The following is a 20,890-nucleotide window of genomic DNA, read 5'->3' as shown; positions in this document are numbered from 1 at the left end:
TCTTGCGTTAATTTTGGGACACCTTTATAATAGTGTAGAATACATAGTGATAAACATAAACAGTACAAATTAGACACGCAACACTATTAAAAATAATTTATTCTATAAGTCTTTACTCAATAAAAACATATGTATTACTAAATCACGGAAAAATATTTAGTCGACCAGATGACACACAAAACTGAAGGATCGTCAAAGTGAAACGCGTGATTTAAAACAAAGTCAAGCATCTTGAAAGATTTTTCGTAAACGTCATTTACGGGTAGAGAGAATCTCTAGTGGAAGATCTGGAAGTATAATAATAATAATATTAAAAATAATATAAAATGACGCATTATTACACAAGTTAATTTTAAAATTTTATAAATTATAATTAAATTAAAACTTCACAGGCGACTCTCCATTGATGAATAGCCTCTTATCTCTTTTTCTTGGAAGTGAATCAGCGTTGACATGTTATGTACTAATAATACAAATTATTAATATTTTTGTGCATTTTAAATTTTATAAATATATATTTATTTATTATATAATTATATTTCATTATATTAATTAAATTTGTAAAATTATACAGAGCATAATTTCATGTTCGGTATTACCTGCATTTAATGGTTAAAAATAATGTATGTTAGTAATAATTTAACATACTTTCATAAATTATGTCATAGTTTAGATACTTTGAAACTCCCCCCCCCCCTTCTCTATTTTTCGTGTGTCACAAGGTGTCACATTATGCCAGATCTCCCCGCAAGTCTAAAAAGCAAAATCAATTCCAGCTAATGAAAAATAAACCGATTACAATTAGTTTTTTAATTATTCAAATACTTATTGCTATGTTTGTAATTGTATGTAATATTGTTGAAAATTATTGTTGCAATATTGTTAAATGTATGTTGTAGTTTTTTTCAAGTAGGATTTTGTAATGGTTTATTAGCCAATACAAATTAATAAATATACACATGAACGAGTAACGTAGTGTTAAGGCCAAATTATTTATCATCTGTTATTGTTTTAGGTTAGCTGTCAATTTTTATACTAATATAGTTAAAATGACAATTTTACATATTAAATATAAATTAATAGTATTGGTAATGCAACATAAATTATACATATTAAAATATATTGAATGTATCATTAAGCCTTAACGATACATTCGACATTTTTTACCTTAACGGTAATATTTAATATGAAAATAATATTTAATATAATAACTAATAAAAACATATATAAATATTTATTTATAGCAAGATATATGAAAATGATTTCATGGAAATATGTTTGTAAAACATGTGAAGTCCTATTCATTTATTTATTTATTATGGCCAAATAGTTTTTATAACGTTAACGTCCATGGAGTTCGGACGCAGCTACAGGCGTGTGTTGTTAAACACGTATAAAATAATAAAACGTGCAACAGTGTTTCGCTAGTCCTTTAAAGCCCCGGTAAGTCGGTCTTCCCGCGATGAGCAATGTCGAACGCAAATGAGAAGAATCGCTATTTTTTCGAAGGAATATGTCTTACAATAGGTAATAAAAAAAGATTACAATTCGTTATGTAATACTGTAACGCGGGGTCGTCAACCTTTTTATGCATACCACCCACTTTTCCTTATTTTTTATGGTTAAAATTTCCTTACCGCCTACCAACAACGCTGTGTTTCTATCCAATTGTGGATAATTGTGAAGCAAAAAAGATTTTAGGGTAAAAGAAAAATCGCCCACCGCCACCACAGAAGCCATTAACGCCTACTAGTGGGCGCTGGGGACCAGGTTGATGACCCGTGCTGTAACGTGTCGTTATTTAATACTGTAACATGAAGAGTACAAAGCTATTGATGCCTTCGAAAGTATGCTCGCTTATTTGTATTATGCTTTGTAATGCTTTTACCCATTTCTTTAAAAGATTATTGACGTGGAAATGAAAGAGTTATACATTGTTTTATGCTTTTATTTTATTATTCAGGAGCTTTGCTATAATTCAATGGTTTTTCTTCTTTCTTGTTTGTTGAATACTTTCCCAAAGTGTGCATTTCTTTTGCGACTCCGAACACATAATGTATGTTCGGTCGTTCCAATGGATTCGTTCTGATGCAGAGACTGACAAGATTGCGGAACTAAAATGACATTAAATTTGCTTATAAATTTATTTAATAATATTACCGACGGGATTTTTCCGTCGATATTAATTAATCCTCAAAATACATACTTTTATCGAGTATGCGTAAGATGGCAGGCTTTCATATTCACATTTCTCTATCTTTTTTATTAAACCATACAAGTTCAACTTTTGACCATAAAAAGGCGATTTCAATGCAGCCAACTATTAGCAAGTAAATATGTATTAGAAATTGTATTTTATTATACAGAATAAATCACAAATACAAGTTGATTTATCCATATATTTTTATTAATTAAGAATAATAGTCGAAACCAATTTTTAAAAAATATTAAAATTAAAGACTTATTGTAATGAATAAATAATATAAAATATTCACATGCTATTGTACCTCATATAGTAAGCATCCTAGTGACCAAATATCCGATTGAAAGCTATAGCCGTGTTCCTTGATTCTTTCTGGACTCATATAATATGGAGTTCCGACCATCGAATGAGCAGCCATTGTTTTGTGGCTAAAGAAGCGTCCTAAACCCAAATCTCCAAGCTTAACTGTTCCATTATTGGTGATGAATACATTAGCTGGTTTTATATCTGAAATGGTTATTAAATATTTTTATAAATATATTCTTATATCAAAAGCGATGTGAAGTTATTTTAACCTCTATGCATTATTCTTTTAGAATGCATGTGTTCTACAGCCGCGCAAATTTGTACAAAATACTTCCAAATTGTACGTTCGTCTATCAGTCGTTTCAATCTTCTGAAGTTTCTTATGAGTCTTGAGAGATCTCCAGCATTAGCTAGCTCCAATACTATGTGCAGTTGCGAGTCGGTAACGAATGAGCCCATATATCGAATTATGTTGACGTGAGATAGTTGCTATAATAAAATTAATAATGTTAACACATAACTTGACTCAAATATGCGTCATCTGGCTTTTTAAAGTTTTTATTTAAAATATATTTTTAAAGAAATATTGCAGCGTCTTGAAACACGATTGAAAAAATTAACTTTCTATTATTTCATCAGATTTTCAATAAATTTTATTGAAAAAATAGCCTTGATAATATCTCGGCTAAATTTGTAAGTCAGCCTCATCCAACATTTCATTTTAAAATGGCGGCTGTATAACAAAATAAAATAAAAGCAATAAAATAATCATAAAAAATAAGTGGAGAGGGCAAAAATATAAATTGAAATAAAATAAAAGTAATTGAATTAATTTATTGTGTAAGTTCATACACATGTATTATTATTTTCATTATTTTTAACGCAGGTTTAAATAATTATTTTTTCTTTGCTTATCAGTAGAGGTTTTTCTTGACGTTTCGGCAAAAATGTCTTTCGGCATCTTCGGGAGAATAGCTTTCATAAGCAAGTTTACCTAATGAAGATGCCTAAAGACATTTTTGGTGAAACGCGGAGAAGAAAAACTCAACTTTACACAGATAATAATTTAAATTAATTTTTCTATGAGTATTTTATAAAATTGTTATTTCTTCATTTTTTGTTCTTTTTTTTTTTATAAATTTATACCTGTAATATCTTTATTTCTTTAAGGCATTCAGCTCTCGCAGAAGCGTCCACCATATCGAAGAAGAACACCTTTTTGATAGCAACATTTGTACCATCCGATTTTACAGTAGCTTTATAAACTTCTGAAAACTGTCCTCGTCCTATCCTTTGTTCGATATGAAAATCTGTGAGATCTTTGTAAATGCTATCGGTATCGACCAATTCCATAGTTAATGGTTTATATTGCACTACCGTAAATAAGGCCATTAAGTATGATACTGACTGACTAAACAAAAAATCAATATGAACATTGCATGATGGTTTTTATTATCGTTGAATTATGGATTGCTATCTAACACGCCTTTTCTTTGTATGTACTAGATTTAAGTGCATGCTATGGGATATATATTTTTATACCCAAAGGAATATGACATCATATAGTAAAAATCGTCATTCAATATGATGTCATCATCGAGGAATGTTTTTTAGAATATTTTTAGATCTTTTTGCGAGCATAAGATGGACCTATTCCTTTGAAAGCTTAAGAAAGCTTATTAAGCATTAAACTTCACAAAACACCTTTAAGAGCCAGCCAATTCATTTTTATATGAAAATTCGGACAATAATGCAGTGGAATACATTGAAATGGATACTAAATGTGAGATGAAGATTAATGCTGTTTTTAAAACAAAAATTGTGTTATTTTCTAATATTTTTTTTAATTTTTTTATTTAACATGTTTTTTTAGTATTTTTAATGGTATAAGTGTATTAAATCTGTAAAGTATAGACCAAACATTCACTTTATGTGAATAACGGATCGGTGCAGTAACCGCTCCGTTTGTGCGGTGGCGACCGACTGGTGTTTGCAAACACACGTGGCATACGAATCTGGCGTCGACAGTATCTAATGCAAATTTCTTTGAAGGGGACAATATCAATAATGAATAATAAATGAAACAATGATTTAGTTTATATATTAAAAATATATTTACATAAAATAGTTAAAATAATATAATTTTTAATTAAGCTTCTTTAGTAATCCATTTTCTCCAACATGAATCTTAGATAAAATGTTCGGACTCCCACTGACAATATTCGAGAATGAATGAAGATCGCAGCAAAAGACCAATCCATAAACAATCCTTTCATAATTATTGGTCAATTTTAAGTTATCCAACCAAGATACAGAGCTGCACATACTCGGACAAAATACAGTATTTCTAATATCGCTTACAGATAAGAACGGATTATTAACTATAATCAGAGCTATTCCTTTATTCATGCTCTTGTCTTGAACTATAGTGTAGACGTATTTAGGTACTGGGTATTTCTTTGCGGGTTTCAAATAAATCTCCTGTTCTTTAAATCTGATCGGTAGAGTAAGAGTATCATGAGTTCCAACGTATATATCGATGTTGGCAGAGTTGTTCTTTTTAGAATTGGTGTAGAATGCGTTGTATATATCGTTCTGGAGGTGCTTCATGTTTCCGTTCACTACACTACCCCACACCGCTATCTTATTGGATGGGTATTTGGTGACGATTCCGTTTTGGTTGTGGAAGAATCTGGCAGGTAGCATTTTCGCTGTTATTAATTTCTGGCCGGCTAGATTGCAGCTGTCGTTGCCCATCAACGTCTTCAGCTTGCGGTTCATGATCTCGTCGTTTGAGTACACTTTCTCTGATTCTAGTTTATGGGTGTCGTCTGTCATTCTACTGAAGGTCTCCAAAAAGCTGATTTTATTGTCGCTATCATCGTGTTTGTTGTGTAATATGTTGTTATTATTCGAGAACGTCATGTGAGTGAAAAGCGTTCTTCCTTTGATTGGATCATAACATGTTTCTACCAGATGTTGTACAGAAGATTTTACAGTGTCGTGATACTGATACGACCGTCCTTGCATAGATTGGTTGCAGTTGGTAATCGGATGTAGGACGTCTTCGAAGTAGTTCGACTGGCAACCGAGATCACTGATTTGCTTCAAGTCGAAATCGTCTGGAAAGGTTCTGAATAGACCGGAGTCGCAGATGGCTTTGACGACATTCAGCTCAGGGTATAGTTTGAATTTGGATTTGTGGCAATGTAGAGTCGCTTCTTCGCCGTGTGGAATCTTGACGATATTGTCGATCGCAGGATGCGATGTGATGAAGGGTAAGTGATCTGGAAAGCATTGATCACAATCGATGTCTATGATGCAGTAATCTGTAATGAGAATATATAAAATTAATAGTATATATAGTTTTACTAACGCAAATATAAAGAAATACACGACGTAATGTTCCTAGCAGATACCCGAAATAAAAGTGTCAGCGCTGCAAATCTTCAGCTATTATAAAAAGAGGATTGTATTTCATAGTTAACAGACAATAACATAGTCTGTTTCCGCCCCAAAGCGTCGCTTTGGCTAGACGGTCGAGAGTAAAAAAGAGCGAAGCACCTCCCCGAACTCAAAAAGAGTATATAAGCTCGAACAGTGTACTCGTGACTAAGGCCAGCCCGAGGGGTATACTGTCTGGGCGCCAGCTTCAGAAAGGGGAAATAAAATTAAAAAATTGTTCAACAATCTAAAATTGCATGGTGAGTGTATATGCTACAGCATGCACGTGATCTGAGACCACTTAGAATTAGAAAACATTCAAAATGATTTGGTAGTGCTACCGGATGATATTTGAAAAGCTTAAATAAATAACCTTTATTTATTTAAGCTTATATCATAAATGTTATAATTAGGGATTGCATTACCGGTAGTACCGATACCGATAATACCGGTATTGTGGCAAAAATTTACCTTCGGTACTACCGGTATTACAAAATTAAATACCGGTAGTAACAAAAATATTTTTTTTAAATTCGTACATTTGTTGAAAACGATATCTTCATGACTTAAAACAGTCATACTCAACCTTTTCCTCCTCCGGGTCAAATACAGATATTTGCTATGTTACGCGGGCTGTAGCACAATATAATGATGTAAAATTAAACGCAAATAATTATTCGTTAATTTTATATTATTTTTATTTCCCTAAAATTTTAGACCTAATTGCTCATGGACAACAAGCATATAAATATAAATACACAAAAATACAAATGTATCAAAATTAATTATTTTTTTATTTATTAAAAAATTAATGTATTTTTTTATGTTGCAAAATTTTAGCTATTATAGAGAATTCACAAAAGACATATTTCCGAGTTAGCTCAGGCATGACAGGGAATGGGTTAAGCCATCGGTATACAATAGCTAATAATATTTGGAATGAATTTGTAATACATAATTATCGGATCCATATCGACATTTGTTTTGTACGGTTTTGTATATAAATTAAATAACTAGAAATAAATTACCGACGATCAAATTATTGAACTGACTTAAATAAAATCTTAAAACAACAAATTCAAAATTTTGCGACTCACACCTGTTTTTGAGATAAGCGTTAAACGATAATAAAGGATGGGCTTTTCCAACATTTTATTTCGTGCAACGAATTTTGGTCATAGTAAATACCACCGATTAATATTCTATTCGCAAATATTTTCGAATACGGCAAATCATTTTTTTTCGAGGAGAAGCGTCTCATTGTTTTGCATTTCGAAACAAAGGACCATGAATTTAAAACGGCACTAGTCATTTGGCTATAAAATGGCTACATGTGTTGCTCAAGTATACAAATTGTACTACTTCACTTCTGACTTGAAATAAACGAGAGTTTAGTTTTAGATGAACCGAAACAAAATCTGAGAAAATGGCCGATTTTATTCTGACCGTCGATCAGATCCAGAAGAGCAGTGACTAGAATCCCAGGAATTCAACTCTATCTTCGAAACGTCATGGAGACTCGCTCATATGAGTGACTTTTTTCAATTATAGGATAACAAATTGTGGTAAAACATAACTACATGTGGAAAGAACTGGAATTATATTATACTACATAGAATTAGGTTGAAGGAAGGTTCATGACCTTCAATAATAAGGTCATTGATAGTGTAATAAGACTAGATATACGCAGTTAGGATAAAGGATAAAAGAAAAGTTACTATACCTTGACACCTAGATATTTCCAGAAAAAACAAAAATATTAATGCTACGCTCTTCATGATGCTTCTCGCCATAGTTGCTGATGAATACTAACGTCGAGATGCTCTCTTAACCTGTTTATCAGTTCTAAAATTGATAACCCTTAGCAATGAACAGCATAAATAAACACAATGACCAATCGGCTTTCGCATTAGGTTATTAAACAGTTTGTGGAAAATCCGTATGTTTAGCAATTGTGCTGATAAATAATAAAAATATATATTTTTATGTATATGTTTAAGTTAAAAACAAGGAGTAAAAATTAAAGAAGTACCTATTAATCAGTTCAAGGAAAACATAAGAACTTAATGTTACATATATACAGAAACTATGATGTTTGGTCATTTCAATATTTTCTTGGAAGTAGTAAAGTATGTGAATAGTAGTCAACATATTATATCTGCAATCAATATTTAATCTAGTAAAGGTCATAAAATGTATGTAAATATAATTTTAGAGAGTTGGTATTGAAATAAGTTACAAATAAATTTCATCATCTAACAAAAGTGATAAATTCTCTTAATCAAAGATAATGACTTGTATTCTAACACGTAGAAATATATAGTCTGTAGCATCAACACTTCACAGACATATTTATTTTATCAATAGCATTAATAATTCACTATAGATCATCATACAAAGTTATTTGTTCTTCTTGGCCCCAGTATGTTTCTTACTCCCAAGTATGTTTCTTCAATTGACTTGGTAACCAAAAATATAGAACAAATAAATACAGGCAATAACACAATTCGCAGGAAATGGATTAATTTCTTTTCAAAACTAATTTGTAAATGCAATTGGAAATTATCAGTACGATTTAGATTATACAAATTATTTCGATTTACAGATACAATTCATGTGACATAGGTGAATGAGAAAGAGTCCAACCTCATCTAAAAGGGCTGTAGCATGTGATCGGGATTGATACAGAGTAGTCCTTCCAGTGGTATATTAATCGACTCATTTTATGATGTAATGTGTAAGTGGCAGGGACCCTAACTTCTTGAGTGCTGTTCTGATTCTCGGATCAATCTCTCGTCGATAGTGTGATTCTCTTTCCTCCGAGTCGTATTTATACTAATGACTAGTAAACCTGTCTAATAAAGCACGAGTGTCTTCCGGGTGGCCCTTTATGAGCAAAACCGTTGTAGTTGCTCATCGGTGTCGATAAAAGGTACTATTAAAAATACTATTCAATGCGCGAGACAATGCATATTGTATCTAGATTTGTGCCAAAGGTTAAGTAGTTTTAGTTACGGTAATTATCGCTAATGGTTTTCGAAAGTCTTAGTAGTCGTTATAAGCTCAGTTAAATCCTGGGTATATTTAAATTTAAATTTCTCATTTTAAGAAATTCTTGAATGTTCCGAACACAACATTTTCTCACGTGATATTGTTTGTTAAAGCACATTTGTTTTATTGTATTACTTCTACTTTATACTGGACAATTATTTATTTTCAAAATTAAGAGGTGTAGTTTGATAACATCATTATTTTTCAACATGTATGCATACATATTATTTTAAATATATTTTAGTGACAAAATTTGTCAATTCTCAGATTTTTATTATGTAGGTTTTTGCTATAAAGATAATATGCAAATAACACACTGAAATCAGCTGTTTAATGCATTATTTGTTATTAGATAATCTTATTTCTAGAATAGTTTTGCTTTGAAGAAATACTCAAAAATCATTTCAACAAATTTAATTTAATTTTTAATACCATAATAATAATGTTACCTAAGAATTTAATTTATTTTTTAGATTAAAAATAAGCAATATTGAAAAATATTGGATTATCATAATGCACTTTTAACTAATTTTTGGGCTTAACATTAAAATGATGAATAAAACCAGCTTGGTCGAAGAGGGGTACAATAGTACCCCACTTTCCATGATTTTCGCTGACGTAACACTTTTTTCAATTACAAGTCGTAATGGTTTTTAGTCGATTCTGGCCACAGATAATTTAAAATTGTGTATAGTTTGGAATACAAGAAATAAGAACAGAGCACAAAACCTTTTGGTTATTTTGCATTAAGATTCATTATATAACTATACAAATACATTTTTGTCAGGAAATACTTTGGGGTCATGTCATACCCCTGTTCGTTATTCGTGTATTTTTTTATAAATCATTTGAATTTAGGCATTATAATTGCGAGAAAACTTTTGTACAGCTTATTGTAAAAGCAAAATAACGCATAAAATCGCCTATATTACTATTGCCGCAAAATATGTATATTATTATGATAATATTAATAAAATATAATAAGCAATATTATAAAAAAATGTATTATATACAATGTATCGTAAAAGGTTTTTCTAGATTTTTCAAAAATAAAATTAGAATCTAAAAAAGTAGTTAGGATTTCATGTATCTTGAACCATTTCAAGTCCAATTATTAACGACAAAACTTTGTAAGACTTACAAGATAAATTAGGAATTGATGAACGCGCATACGAAGGCTGTCAAATAGTGATAAAAATGGGACGTAAAATGTTTATTACTTATACATAAAAGAGATGGAGAGGGTATTGATTTTTAACTATTCAAGTTAATTTGACATTAGCAATAATTTTAGTTAAGTGCTAAATAAATGTTACAGAAATTTGTGTTTTTTTGTATGAAGTCGAAATGATGAGAAGCGCAAATATACGTACATGGTATTTAATGTGTTAAAAAATTAGAAATATTTTTCAGATAAGAAGCAATATCGGGCGTCGTGTTTCGTACATTGTATAATATAAATATTAGATAATTAAAATATTTTCTGAGAAGTTTTTCAAAGCAAAACTGTTGAAAAACAATTAATCTTAGAGAAGTATACGATGTTTAAAAAACGGTAACTTATCATTTATCTTATCTTTGTGGCAAAAAAAGTGCAAAATAGGTGTTATCACTCAGTTACCCAGATATATACGGTAAAATATGTGTAGTATTAAATTTTATAAATATGGTGATGTGTACGAAATAATACAATTTTTAACCTAAGGGTGTTTTTTTTTATACAAACGCAATAAAATTACAAAAGGGCGTTTATTAGCAAATAATATAATACAATATCTTATGCTTGTAATATTTCTTTTGCCATTCTGGAGCCTTGCAACCTCGCGAATCTAAAATAAACATAAGCAAAAAGCGTATATATACGATTCATTTTTAATCATAAATTACAACCATTGTAAAAAAGCTATTCTTAAATTATTTACGTAAACGATATATAATATATTGGTGAGTTTCATTGATGTAAATCAAGAGAAAAAATATGCATAAACTACTATAGTGTCAAATTAAAGTGTTACATCTAAAGTATCGTCGTTATAGTGCAAAAATAACGGTCGAGTATATTTCAGATTCGACTATTATTTTCAGTCATGACGATACGCACGAGGTTGACGGAACGAAAGCACCAAATCTCATTTTTAAAGTATTCTAAGTGACGGTTTTGATTATTGCAAAGCACACAGATGGTTGTAATTCCGATTTGTATGCGCGATACATTTTAACATTAATTTAATTTTACCAAGCACGTATTTCGAAACATATCCGATATTATCGTTCCATCGAAACAAATCATACGTGCGTTTACATTAACACAAACCCATACCGGTAATTTCGAGAGTATACAATCTAAAAAGTGCAAATACTTTGGTGAAGAGTGTACGACGGCGGCCGGCAGAGCGCTATCCGTCCAAGTACCTTCGGAAAAATCGAGCTGCCGACCGTTAGTGTACTATATAAAATAAGGAAGTGTATAAATAGCAGTTGATGACTATTTTATTATTTTTACTATCAAATGACACTAATCAACCAATCCACTATTTATTAATACGGAGATATAACTGTATTGAATTTTTCCTGTAGTTATTATCGGAAATGTCAAGGGACGTAAAAGATCTTCGACAAAACTTTTATATTAAAACAACGGGTGATGGCTACCTTACTTGATGAGTAAAATAAAAATGTCATCAGTGACTCTTTACACACTTCCGTAAAATAAGATAAAACATTAGGAACATCTCACCAACCGGTGACGTGCGATCAAAATATTAAATCTACGAAAAAGTTTATTTTTTGTATTTTAATAAAAAAGGGGGCGTAACTATTAAACGAATAAAAAAATATACAGACATATATAAAAATTTATTTTACAAATGTACTCGTCGTCGTCGCAAAATCTCAAAAACTTCTCATATCTCGTACAATGGCATCTAAAAATATTAACAAAAATCTTTGCTCTTTTTTTTCATTATGACTGAATCGATTTCGCTGCTGCTGATTTCTGAAGTTTCACTTACAGATTACATAACATAAATTACACAAAATCACAGAAAATCATACACTTTTTTGGCAACATTTAAAATCTGCTCGGTAACAAAATAGAAAAAAAAGTTTTGTTCAATTATGAAGTCGCGTACATATATAATAAATCAATAAATAAACTTAAATTGTCAAATCTAAACTATACATAAGAGTAATGAATCTCTGCGGTTGAAAATTTAACAGGTTTTAGTCTCCAGTGGATTTACAAAGTGGCTGTGAAGACTTTAAAAATATATCAGGATTGCTATTCGGGATGTCAGTGATTAAAAAAAATAAAGGAATATTGATATATAATTTTAATGAAAGCCTATTAATAAGAAAAGACCTAAGAACAGCAGTTGCGGCTGGAGGGGCCGGTGCGTTCGGTCCGGCGCTCCACTAATAATTTATCTTGTGTGTCGTTGCCTTCGCGGCCGGCCGTCTTTTCCAATATTGCCTCGGCTAATTCTGAAAACGCCCGGTCGATGTTTATGTTGGCCTTTGCGGATGTTTCCATGAATGGTATTCCGTATTCGCGTCCAATCTAAAATTCATAAGCAATCAATTTCAAAAACAGGTCAAAATAAAAAATATATACTACTAGTAAGAAATCCATTATTTTATATTATCGACTTTGTACTATCGTAAAATGAAAACCTTAAATAATAATATCGAAATATATTGATCGAAAAAGGTGCAAAGATATGTTTTTCATCGTGTGCCAGCAGTCTTGTTACATAACACACTTTCTAGTCCACTATTACATTTACTCTCTCAATCTTCAAATTACTATATGAAACTGCAACTTCAACAATTTAATATTTATGATAATGTATTTTTTTAGGAGTCTGTTGTGTTAATACTTACTTGTATGTGTTTATTATTACCTTGTTGTAGCGCATAATAATATTACAACAAAAGATTTAGAATAAAAAAAAAATAATGCAGAAGTCAGTTTTAAAAATCTGTCGATAAATTTAAAACCCACTCTTACACTTACAAGCATGCATCACAATGCTGAATTTTCATTTGTTCATGAATTTCGCCCTCTTTGAGCATTAAAAAATCTGTTTAACAAAGACCTCAATAATTAAGTAGATTTCTGTATTTGTGTGCAAAAAGTATTTTTTTATTTAAATATCTATTATAAAACATTTTAGACCCCTTTACTTTTTCTTAAACATTTTTTATATACCATTTCTAAAATAATATTAATTTTTATTTTATCTCAATTTCTAATTTAAACCGATTTTTTACTTCTACTTTTTTATTTTGATTTACAAGTCACAATTTTTTATGTTTTGAAGAGCCTTAGCCGAGATATTTACAAGTTTTATTTTTAGAATAATTTTTATGTCTTCAAAAATACACTAATGACCATGAATAGTGGACAATATTTTTTTATTATTTTTAAACGTCTTTTCGTTATATTTTTTTCCCTAAGATTTTTTAAAAGCCGCTATTTTGAAACAAGATGGCGAATCAGACTAACGAACTAAGCCGAAATATTTACAAGAACTCTTTTTCGAATAAATTTCCAATTTAAGGGGGTCCTTGTTAAGAATCCACCTTTTATAACAATATTATGACTTACTATAAGTGAGAATCAAATGAAGCACATTTAAACCGAATTCCTTATAAATAAACCTATTTCTTTTTCCCCTTATTTTCCCCTGAGAGATGAGTTGGCTTAGTTTGTATATTGGACTTGACCTAATGAAAGTTCTAAAACTATAATTTGTTCAAGAACTTTCATTAGATCAAGTTGGATTTGGCTACTATGTGTAGGTTAGGTCTGGGTTTGAACAGCAAAAGGATGTTTCGCAACTGTCAAATTGAGTTTCATAGGCATTTTAGAGCGGCATATAATTCCACTAGCGCCATCAGTTGAATTATATCTACTAGTGAAAATATAACATCACCGAAAAATACACATTCACTGTAACATGTAAATAATAATGATAAATATGTAAATGTACATAATACCACATATGGAAAAGTTGAAATAATTTAATTTTACTAGCGTCTGCCACATAAATTATATTTTCACTGGTGAAAATGTATTCCGATATAATTTCACTGAAATTACATATTTAAAAAAATATTTTCGGGATAGATTCGAGACCGTTTTTTTACATTCTCTTTGAGGGATAACCCAAGAATTTCTGGTTTAGTATTAGGGACGTCATTATAGTTTTTCCGGGCGGGGGAGGGGGGGAGTTGGTCAGCCAGTGGTTCCTCTTAACAAAGCCGAGTATCTTAGAAGATTTATTACAGACTTTTACGTGTAGAGAAAACATCCACTTGCTCTCAAAAGTGATTCCGAGATCTTTAGTGGAAGTTTATCTAGCCAAAATGTTCACACCGAGATTGTAGAAATAAATTGATGGCAAACGGAATCAAGAAAAAAATCGGAGAGGAGTCCGCAACAGATTGAATGCATTTATACAATTTTAAATCATCTGCATATAGAAGATAACATCAACTAGTAACTGCCGTATTTATGTCATAAATAAAAAAGTAGAGGGTTCAGTTTAGACAGCCGCAGGTTACATACTTTCTACGATTGCGAACTGCCGAGTTAATCCGAGCAACCGTGGTCTAGCAATTTTTTTAATAATAATCCATGACAAACCTTGTCAAAGGTCTTCTCAAAATCGTATATACGGCGTCTACTTGAATTCCCGCATTGAAATTTTGTCACCGTTTTGGTGAAAGAAAATTATACCAGCTATATTGAGTACATATGTAAAGGCTCAAGAATGGAAAACTTCAAGCAACCTTTATAATAATATTATGTAGATCATTTTTTGGATAATTATTTTAATTGCTTTGAGGACAATTTAAACAAGCAATTTATAAAATAATTATTCCATATAACGAATTGTTTGTGCATCACTGTTGGTCAGAACAGTGACCACCCTATGAATAACTACCTGCAACAAATCCTTTTCCGAAGAAAAAAATCTGAAGATTTACCTTACATGAATGCGCAAAAAATTCGTTTTATTGAACAAAGCATTTATTTAAATGCACATATTCCTTAAAATAATTCCCTGTAAAATACCCAATTGCTTTATATTAAAAAAAATATTCTTGTTGGATTACTTTATTTTAAAAATAATTATTTAAATACCTGCAACGATTGATTGCCAAAATGAGCAATTTATGTACCAAACAATAAAATCAATTTCTCTATTGAAGGTTAGTAGCTCTATTGTGCTGCTGGGAAATTAAAATCCACAAAAAATTATATGGAACGTTATTGATTGTAAAGATATTTAACACTAGGTTTACGGGTATAAACCCGTCAATTTGACGGGTGTCATTAAAAATGGGTACATAGTGACCAGATTTTCAAAAATAAAAATAGTGTAAATATATTTCCATTGCTCAAATATAAGTCGTAAAAAAAAAACATAAAAACTACTGTCTGATACAAATCAGAAACCCGTCAATTTGACGGGTGTCGTAAATCTAGTGTTAACAAATAGGTACATGTACCTAAAGATTTCTAGCAATTTGATCTTTATTTTATTTTTTTAATTGAGAAATTATGTTTTTCTCGCAGGTAATTTTAATAAAACGTCAATAAAATAATTTAAAAGTAACTAGCATAACATAAATATCTCAGTTTAAAACCGCAACCATTGATACTACTGTGCTGGAAAATTATTACTATGGGTATGATATATTATTTTGGCTGATTGTTACACAAGATAACTAGTAAGTTATCATATTATTCATAAACATGATAGCTTCTAGAAGCAATGGATTTCTTTCTATATTAATATTTCAATATTAATAATACTTACAGCTTCTCCCCTCGCTTTACTGACCATCCTTCTCTCGTCCATATCACTTTTATTGCCCAAAATCATCCTCTCGACATCTTCGTTCGCGTGCTAAAATAAAACAACTCGATTAATTTAAATTTTATTTCTAGTCAATCGTATTCTTTCGGTATAAAACAAACCTCGTCTATGTTTCGTAGCCATTTGACGATATTTTCAAAACTTTTCTCATCTGTTATGTCGTATACTAACATTATGCCCATTGCGCCACGATAATACGACGTCGTGATTGTGTGGAAGCGCTCCTGACCCGCTGTGTCCCATATTTGTAATTTGATTTTCTTCCCTCGCAATTCGATAGTTTTTATTTTAAAATCTATGCCTGTAAAACAAACATGCCAGATTATAGTATGAATATATAAACGGTTTATCTCACTTCCTTCCATAATGATAAAACTGGATGTGACATGATGAAAAAGTTAATATTTAGTCCGTCGAGAGATATGACGAAACAAATAAAGGAAAACAAAATAATGTATGATTGTGCCTCCTAACTCTGTTTAATATAGGCTGGGTTAGTGCAACGCCACAGTATTCTTAACCCTTCGGTTGCCAAAATCCGATATATCAACTTACAATAGTTGACCGATCTGACATAATCACCGAAGAAAGAATTCGATACTTTTAATGGGTTTGAATATAGTTGCTTTAACGATAAATATTTTTTAAATAATGTATCGATATTTAGACAGTAATTCCAAAAGCAGGGCAACTAAAGGGATAAATTTCAAATTAAAATAATAAATATACAAAATGGCAAAAGGAGTTTGAAATGTGAGAATATAGAAGAATTTTAATATGAAAAGTATTTAAATTTGTTTGAGAGCTGGACCGTGTACAAAGAATTGTATTGTATTTAGATGATCCTATTGCCTTGTCAATGGTCATGAAATGAATCATGCGTCGTATTTCGTAAGCTCGTAAAAAACTGTGAGTTTGTTTTCTGAATATAGCAGACATTTATTTTTTACAGTGGATAATAAATTGCATTTTTAACCTTGTCAAGCTTTTGCTCAACACAAATGAGGAAGCATACGCCTGCAATTTTGAGACACATATGTTAAATACTAAATTAAAATGAACATGAGAAACAGTCAAACACATGCAGAAGTGAAGTAGCATATATCAGATTTAGGAAATCAAAGGGTGAAAAACCATCAGAGTGAATATTGATATTTATCTCGCAAAATGATTTAGATTCATTGTTTATCTTTTAGCATTGGAACATATCATATTGTAACATTTTCTAGAAAACTAAACCCTATGAGATCTCGAATTTTAAGTTTTAAGTGAGCCGTATTTCTAAATAGTCAACATGATAGACCAGTGGAATAAGTCGGTGACTAAAACTTGAGAGACCTGGGTATATATGGACACTAGTTTTTTAAATTTTTGTCTGGGAGATATAGGTACTTGTTAGTTATCATGGCGCCACGCTCAAAAGCCACCAGTTGTTACTCCCTAATGCATTTCCTGTGCTGTTTTGAGGTATTCTAGATAAATATATATTTACATAAAACTGTTACTTGTTTTCAGAACAAAAACCGGAACCGAACTGATATATATATTTTTAATTAAGCCAGAACAAAATGAAAAAATAACGATTAGAGGCCTTTGCATTATTGACCTTCGGAAATATGTTCATTTAGAAAATTTCACTCTTTCTAGGTGTGGACATATTTCGTTGGACGAATATACAAGCGCAACAATTGGTCTACTGATCCCTGCATTGTCTGCCTGACTCTGAAGAGAGAGACCCAGACAGCGAGGAGATGATCGAGTGATCAGACGAGGGACAGTTCAGTTCAGCGATGAAACGACACTCTAGAAATAGCCCCACGAGTCAATACGAGCCATGATATACCCGAGGGAACCATCCCGAGAACATCATTTCTCTGCCAGCTTTTCCACTAGCGCTCAGAGCAAAGAATATACAGCTTTTCAATGTTTCGCTTTAGTATATGTAGTATAACTGAATAAATAATTACCAGCTTTCCATAGTCTATTTTTGGTTGCAAAGGTCAGCCTCAAAATCCGAAGAGGCAGCAAAAATGCTTATTAGGGTTACGATGTAAAATATGAGGAATTTTGTATAATGAATCCTGGTACTGTAAAATATTCTTTACTATTATAACGAATACAAGGAAAATTTTGCAGGGACAATTACTGATATCGGTGATAAAGTAAAAATGGGTGATTCAAATTAAATCAGCACCAAAATATGAAATCACAGTATTAGTAGTAGAGTAAGTCCATTTATTATGCTAATAAAATATCCTTAGCCATAAAATGTAAGAAAAATGTTTATAAATATATAAAAGATGAATATATTTATAAACATTTTCTGTCCATGGGTAACAGTAAAAATTCACTAAATAAGAAAGATGAATTCTCGAGCAAAGAATCACCGTTGTTTAGATATGAAATGGTCCAGTGAGAAGTGATGCTCTACAAAAATCTGTGGTTTTTCCAAACCAAATACCCGGACCCAATAACGATGTACATAGATTTAATACTAGAAATAGAGATAATTTCAGGATAGTTAGGTATAAGAAAACTAAAAAAGAAATAATGTACGGAGGTGTGATTTGTATAATAATATTCGTAGAATACGCAAAAAATAAAATATAGCGAGTTTCCTCAACGGGATAAAAAAAACACCTTCGTGCATTAAAAAATAAATTATAAAATTTAAGTATTTTTTTTATATTCAGTTTATGTTTTATATGCATGTTTTGATTAAATTTATTTAGTGTATAAACAATTAGCTGTATTAACTAAATAAATTAATGAAATAAATAACCTAGCTCTAGACCAGTGGTGAATGGATCGCTTAGTTGAAAATAATAGCTGCATAATCATTATCGTGTTTGTGATCTATGAATATTTTTTTGATAACTAAAATTGTGTTTTTGTGATTCGCAATCTTTTATCAATTTAGATTTTTTTATTGTTTTTTAGCACAATACAAGTCGTCAGAGTATGAAACCGATAGTGAATTTAATGATTCAGCAGCATTCACCAGAAACAGTTCATCTTTGAGTAGCACGTCGGATACTATTATCCAATTATTCCAGGACATTGATGAAAAAATCGTTACATTAGCAACTCCACGTCGTTTTCTGGAGAACTAGGAATAAAATTGGAAGAGATCCCAAATAACATTTTGCAGTTTTTGGACAATGAAATAATTGAGTATATGCATAGAAACAAATAGATATGCTGATTAAAAAGGCCTCATTATCAGCCTGCATGTAAACCAGTTTCTAATCCAGAGTCGATGGTATTTTAAGCTTTGCAAATTTTACAAAGCTCAAGGAAACTTATTTTTTGGTCAAACAGATCAATTCTACATACTCTATTCTTTGGAAAAATTATGTCGAGACAAAGATTTGAGAAAATTAGATAATTTATTGAACAAACCCGAGAATCATTCAATCTCTAAACTTAATAATAAATTTATTACTACATATATAATCTCAAAAATTGAAATAGATTCAGCTTAATCATTTTTTAAACAGGATTTAAAATAAAATGGCATCACTTTTATACGTTTATTGCTAATTATTGATCATTTTTAAATCTGTATTTTTACAGAAAATAAAAAATAAATAAAAAAACGTTTTTTTTCTTTATATGTAAATTAATAACCAATAATTAAGAGTGATTGATTTTAAACTAACTTTTTTTTAACTTTTTGTATGTTAATTGTAGTTAATTTAAATTTAAAAGAGGCCACGAGCCATTAATTATTTTTTAAGAAGACCGTCATGCAAAAATCCTAAAAAAGAGAAACAATGATTTAGACCATCATTTTCCTTTCAAAATGTTCTTCTTTTGAAAGATTGAAGAAACAATCAATAATGAAATCTGCAGCAGAATAATGCAAGTTTTGAAACATGAACTTTTCTTTCGGCCTAATTAATTGCTCGTTTATAAGAACTATTGATTATAGGCAAAGTCGCACTGAATAAATATTGAATTGGAAAGAAAATGAGATTGACCCGACAGCCTTTCAATATTATACAATACAATCAATTACTCGACGATACGTAACTTTGACGTCAGCTTCCACGAACTAATTGAAGGGTGAAAATTGTTGAATCAGATCGATTGAATTCAAATTTATATTTGAGGTTATGTCAACTTTGAAGATGCACAATGGCAACATCGAATTGTCAACGAACAATGACGATATTATATTCGATCGGCAGAGATGTTATATTGTGTGGATTTGATCGACAATAAAAAGGGCCAGATTAGCGACGAAGCGATATGGCGATGGGCGATGGGCGCTGAGTCATTTTCGTAGGATGACATCCGACGGAGTCTCACCGATGGTGGAGATGAAGGTGGTGGTGAAGGCGTCGTCAGAGAAACGGAAGAGGATGCAGGTCTTGCCCACGCCGGAGTCGCCGATCAGAAGCAACTTGAACAGCAGATCGTACGTCTTCTTGGCCATGGCGGCGGCGCGCCTCTTGGTCGAAACGCACTCGCGCAGCGTTCATGCACGACCGGGCGGCCTTGAACTCTTATTTTATAAAAAAATATGTGCATTTTATATTTTAAATACACATATGCTTGTTCAAATCTTATTTTCATACTGCAATTGATAATTATATTAAATAACTTTTTTTCGACACAAAAATCTGTTGTCAAATGTTAAAATAATATCACCATAAACATAATGAAAATAGGCACTTTCATTGAAAAAATTAAACAAACAGAAACCGTAATTTTTTTTAATAAATTAATTGTTTTGTAGGTGGCTTATTTATATTTAATATGGCCAAAAATTGGCGGCACTCCGGTAACACTGATGTGACGGACTCTCTTCTCTTAGAAACTCCGTTCGCACACGTAAGTTTTAACATGTAACTGTGATAATATTCAATAAAAATACTTCTGCAGCGGCTCAATTTGTGTCTAATTACCACCCGTCGCCAAAGTTTATAAAATAAAAATTAAACTTATAATTTATGGTTCATCGCCCCGTAAAAATAACACCCCACCCCCC

The 20,890-nt window shown here is 31.1% G+C and overlaps 3 protein-coding genes and 2 long non-coding RNA genes across 6 annotated transcripts; 2 read left to right on the top strand and 3 right to left on the bottom strand.

The window, feature by feature from the left end:
- Window positions 1–1,035: 1,035 nt before the first annotated feature.
- LOC148225929 (uncharacterized) lies at window positions 1,036–7,766 on the top strand. The gene is made up of 2 exons (XR_015812323.1): window positions 1,036–1,088; window positions 6,000–7,766. It is a non-coding gene; the product is annotated as an uncharacterized LOC148225929 (long non-coding RNA).
- LOC148225931 (serine/threonine-protein kinase Nek7-like) lies at window positions 1,956–3,901 on the bottom strand. 2 transcript variants are annotated; one of them, XM_088204299.1, is made up of 5 exons: window positions 3,656–3,901; window positions 2,779–2,998; window positions 2,508–2,710; window positions 2,207–2,320; window positions 1,956–2,114 (listed from the first exon to the last, which is right to left on the bottom strand). In XM_088204299.1, exons 1-5 carry the CDS (start codon window positions 3,899–3,901, stop codon window positions 1,956–1,958), a joined length of 942 nt encoding a protein of 313 aa, XP_088060425.1. The 2 variants fall into 2 exon arrangements, with proteins under 2 accessions (XP_088060425.1, XP_088060426.1); XM_088204300.1 differs by having other exon boundaries at window positions 1,996–2,134.
- LOC148225930 (uncharacterized) lies at window positions 2,593–4,597 on the top strand. The gene is made up of 2 exons (XR_015812321.1): window positions 2,593–2,718; window positions 2,800–4,597. It is a non-coding gene; the product is annotated as an uncharacterized LOC148225930 (long non-coding RNA).
- On the bottom strand, window positions 4,600–7,798 carry LOC148225928 (uncharacterized). Its single transcript, XM_088204298.1, has 2 exons — window positions 7,677–7,798; window positions 4,600–5,838 (listed from the first exon to the last, which is right to left on the bottom strand). The coding sequence occupies exons 1-2, from the start codon at window positions 7,744–7,746 to the stop codon at window positions 4,655–4,657; spliced, it is 1,254 nt and encodes a 417-aa protein (XP_088060424.1). The 5' UTR covers window positions 7,747–7,798; the 3' UTR covers window positions 4,600–4,654.
- A 2,938-nt stretch (window positions 7,799–10,736) lies between these two features.
- On the bottom strand, window positions 10,737–20,351 carry Rab10 (RAS oncogene family member Rab10). Its single transcript, XM_088204970.1, has 4 exons — window positions 20,209–20,351; window positions 15,996–16,195; window positions 15,835–15,924; window positions 10,737–12,563 (listed from the first exon to the last, which is right to left on the bottom strand). The coding sequence occupies exons 1-4, from the start codon at window positions 20,333–20,335 to the stop codon at window positions 12,366–12,368; spliced, it is 615 nt and encodes a 204-aa protein (XP_088061096.1). The 5' UTR covers window positions 20,336–20,351; the 3' UTR covers window positions 10,737–12,365.
- Between the last annotated feature and the right edge of the window lie 539 nt (window positions 20,352–20,890).

The sequence above is a fragment of the Plectrocnemia conspersa genome, unplaced genomic scaffold (assembly GCF_051122295.1).
Source record: "Plectrocnemia conspersa isolate PC_06_02 unplaced genomic scaffold, ASM5112229v1 ptg000014l, whole genome shotgun sequence".
In the NCBI taxonomy this organism is placed as follows: domain Eukaryota; kingdom Metazoa; phylum Arthropoda; class Insecta; order Trichoptera; family Polycentropodidae; genus Plectrocnemia; species Plectrocnemia conspersa.
Note: the sequence above shows the minus strand (reverse complement) of the source record. Positions and strands in the feature narration are given on the sequence as shown.

What these genes read in the sequence shown, in the direction of transcription:
- LOC148225928 (XM_088204298.1), bottom strand. Translation starts at nt 7,746, where the DNA reads ATGGCGAGAAGCATCATGAAGAGCGTAGCATTAATATTTTTGTTTTTT. An exon ending in GGAAATATCTAGGTGTCAAG is followed by an intron (nt 5,839 to 7,676) that starts GTATAGTAACTT and finishes TTCTCATTACAG; the next exon opens with ATTACTGCATCATAGACATC.
- Rab10 (XM_088204970.1), bottom strand. Translation starts at nt 20,335, where the DNA reads ATGGCCAAGAAGACGTACGATCTGCTGTTCAAGTTGCTTCTGATCGGC. An exon ending in CACCTTCATCTCCACCATCG is followed by an intron (nt 16,196 to 20,208) that starts GTGAGACTCCGT and finishes TTTGTTTTACAG; the next exon opens with GCATAGATTTTAAAATAAAA. An exon ending in GTAAAGCGAGGGGAGAAGCT is followed by an intron (nt 12,564 to 15,834) that starts GTAAGTATTATT and finishes TATGAATTTTAG; the next exon opens with ATTGGACGCGAATACGGAAT.
- LOC148225931 (XM_088204299.1), bottom strand. Translation starts at nt 3,901, where the DNA reads ATGGCCTTATTTACGGTAGTGCAATATAAACCATTAACTATGGAATTG. An exon ending in TAAAAGAATAATGCATAGAG is followed by an intron (nt 2,711 to 2,778) that starts GTTAAAATAACT and finishes TAACCATTTCAG; the next exon opens with ATATAAAACCAGCTAATGTA. An exon ending in TAGGATGCTTACTATATGAG is followed by an intron (nt 2,321 to 2,507) that starts GTACAATAGCAT and finishes ACTTGCTAATAG; the next exon opens with TTGGCTGCATTGAAATCGCC.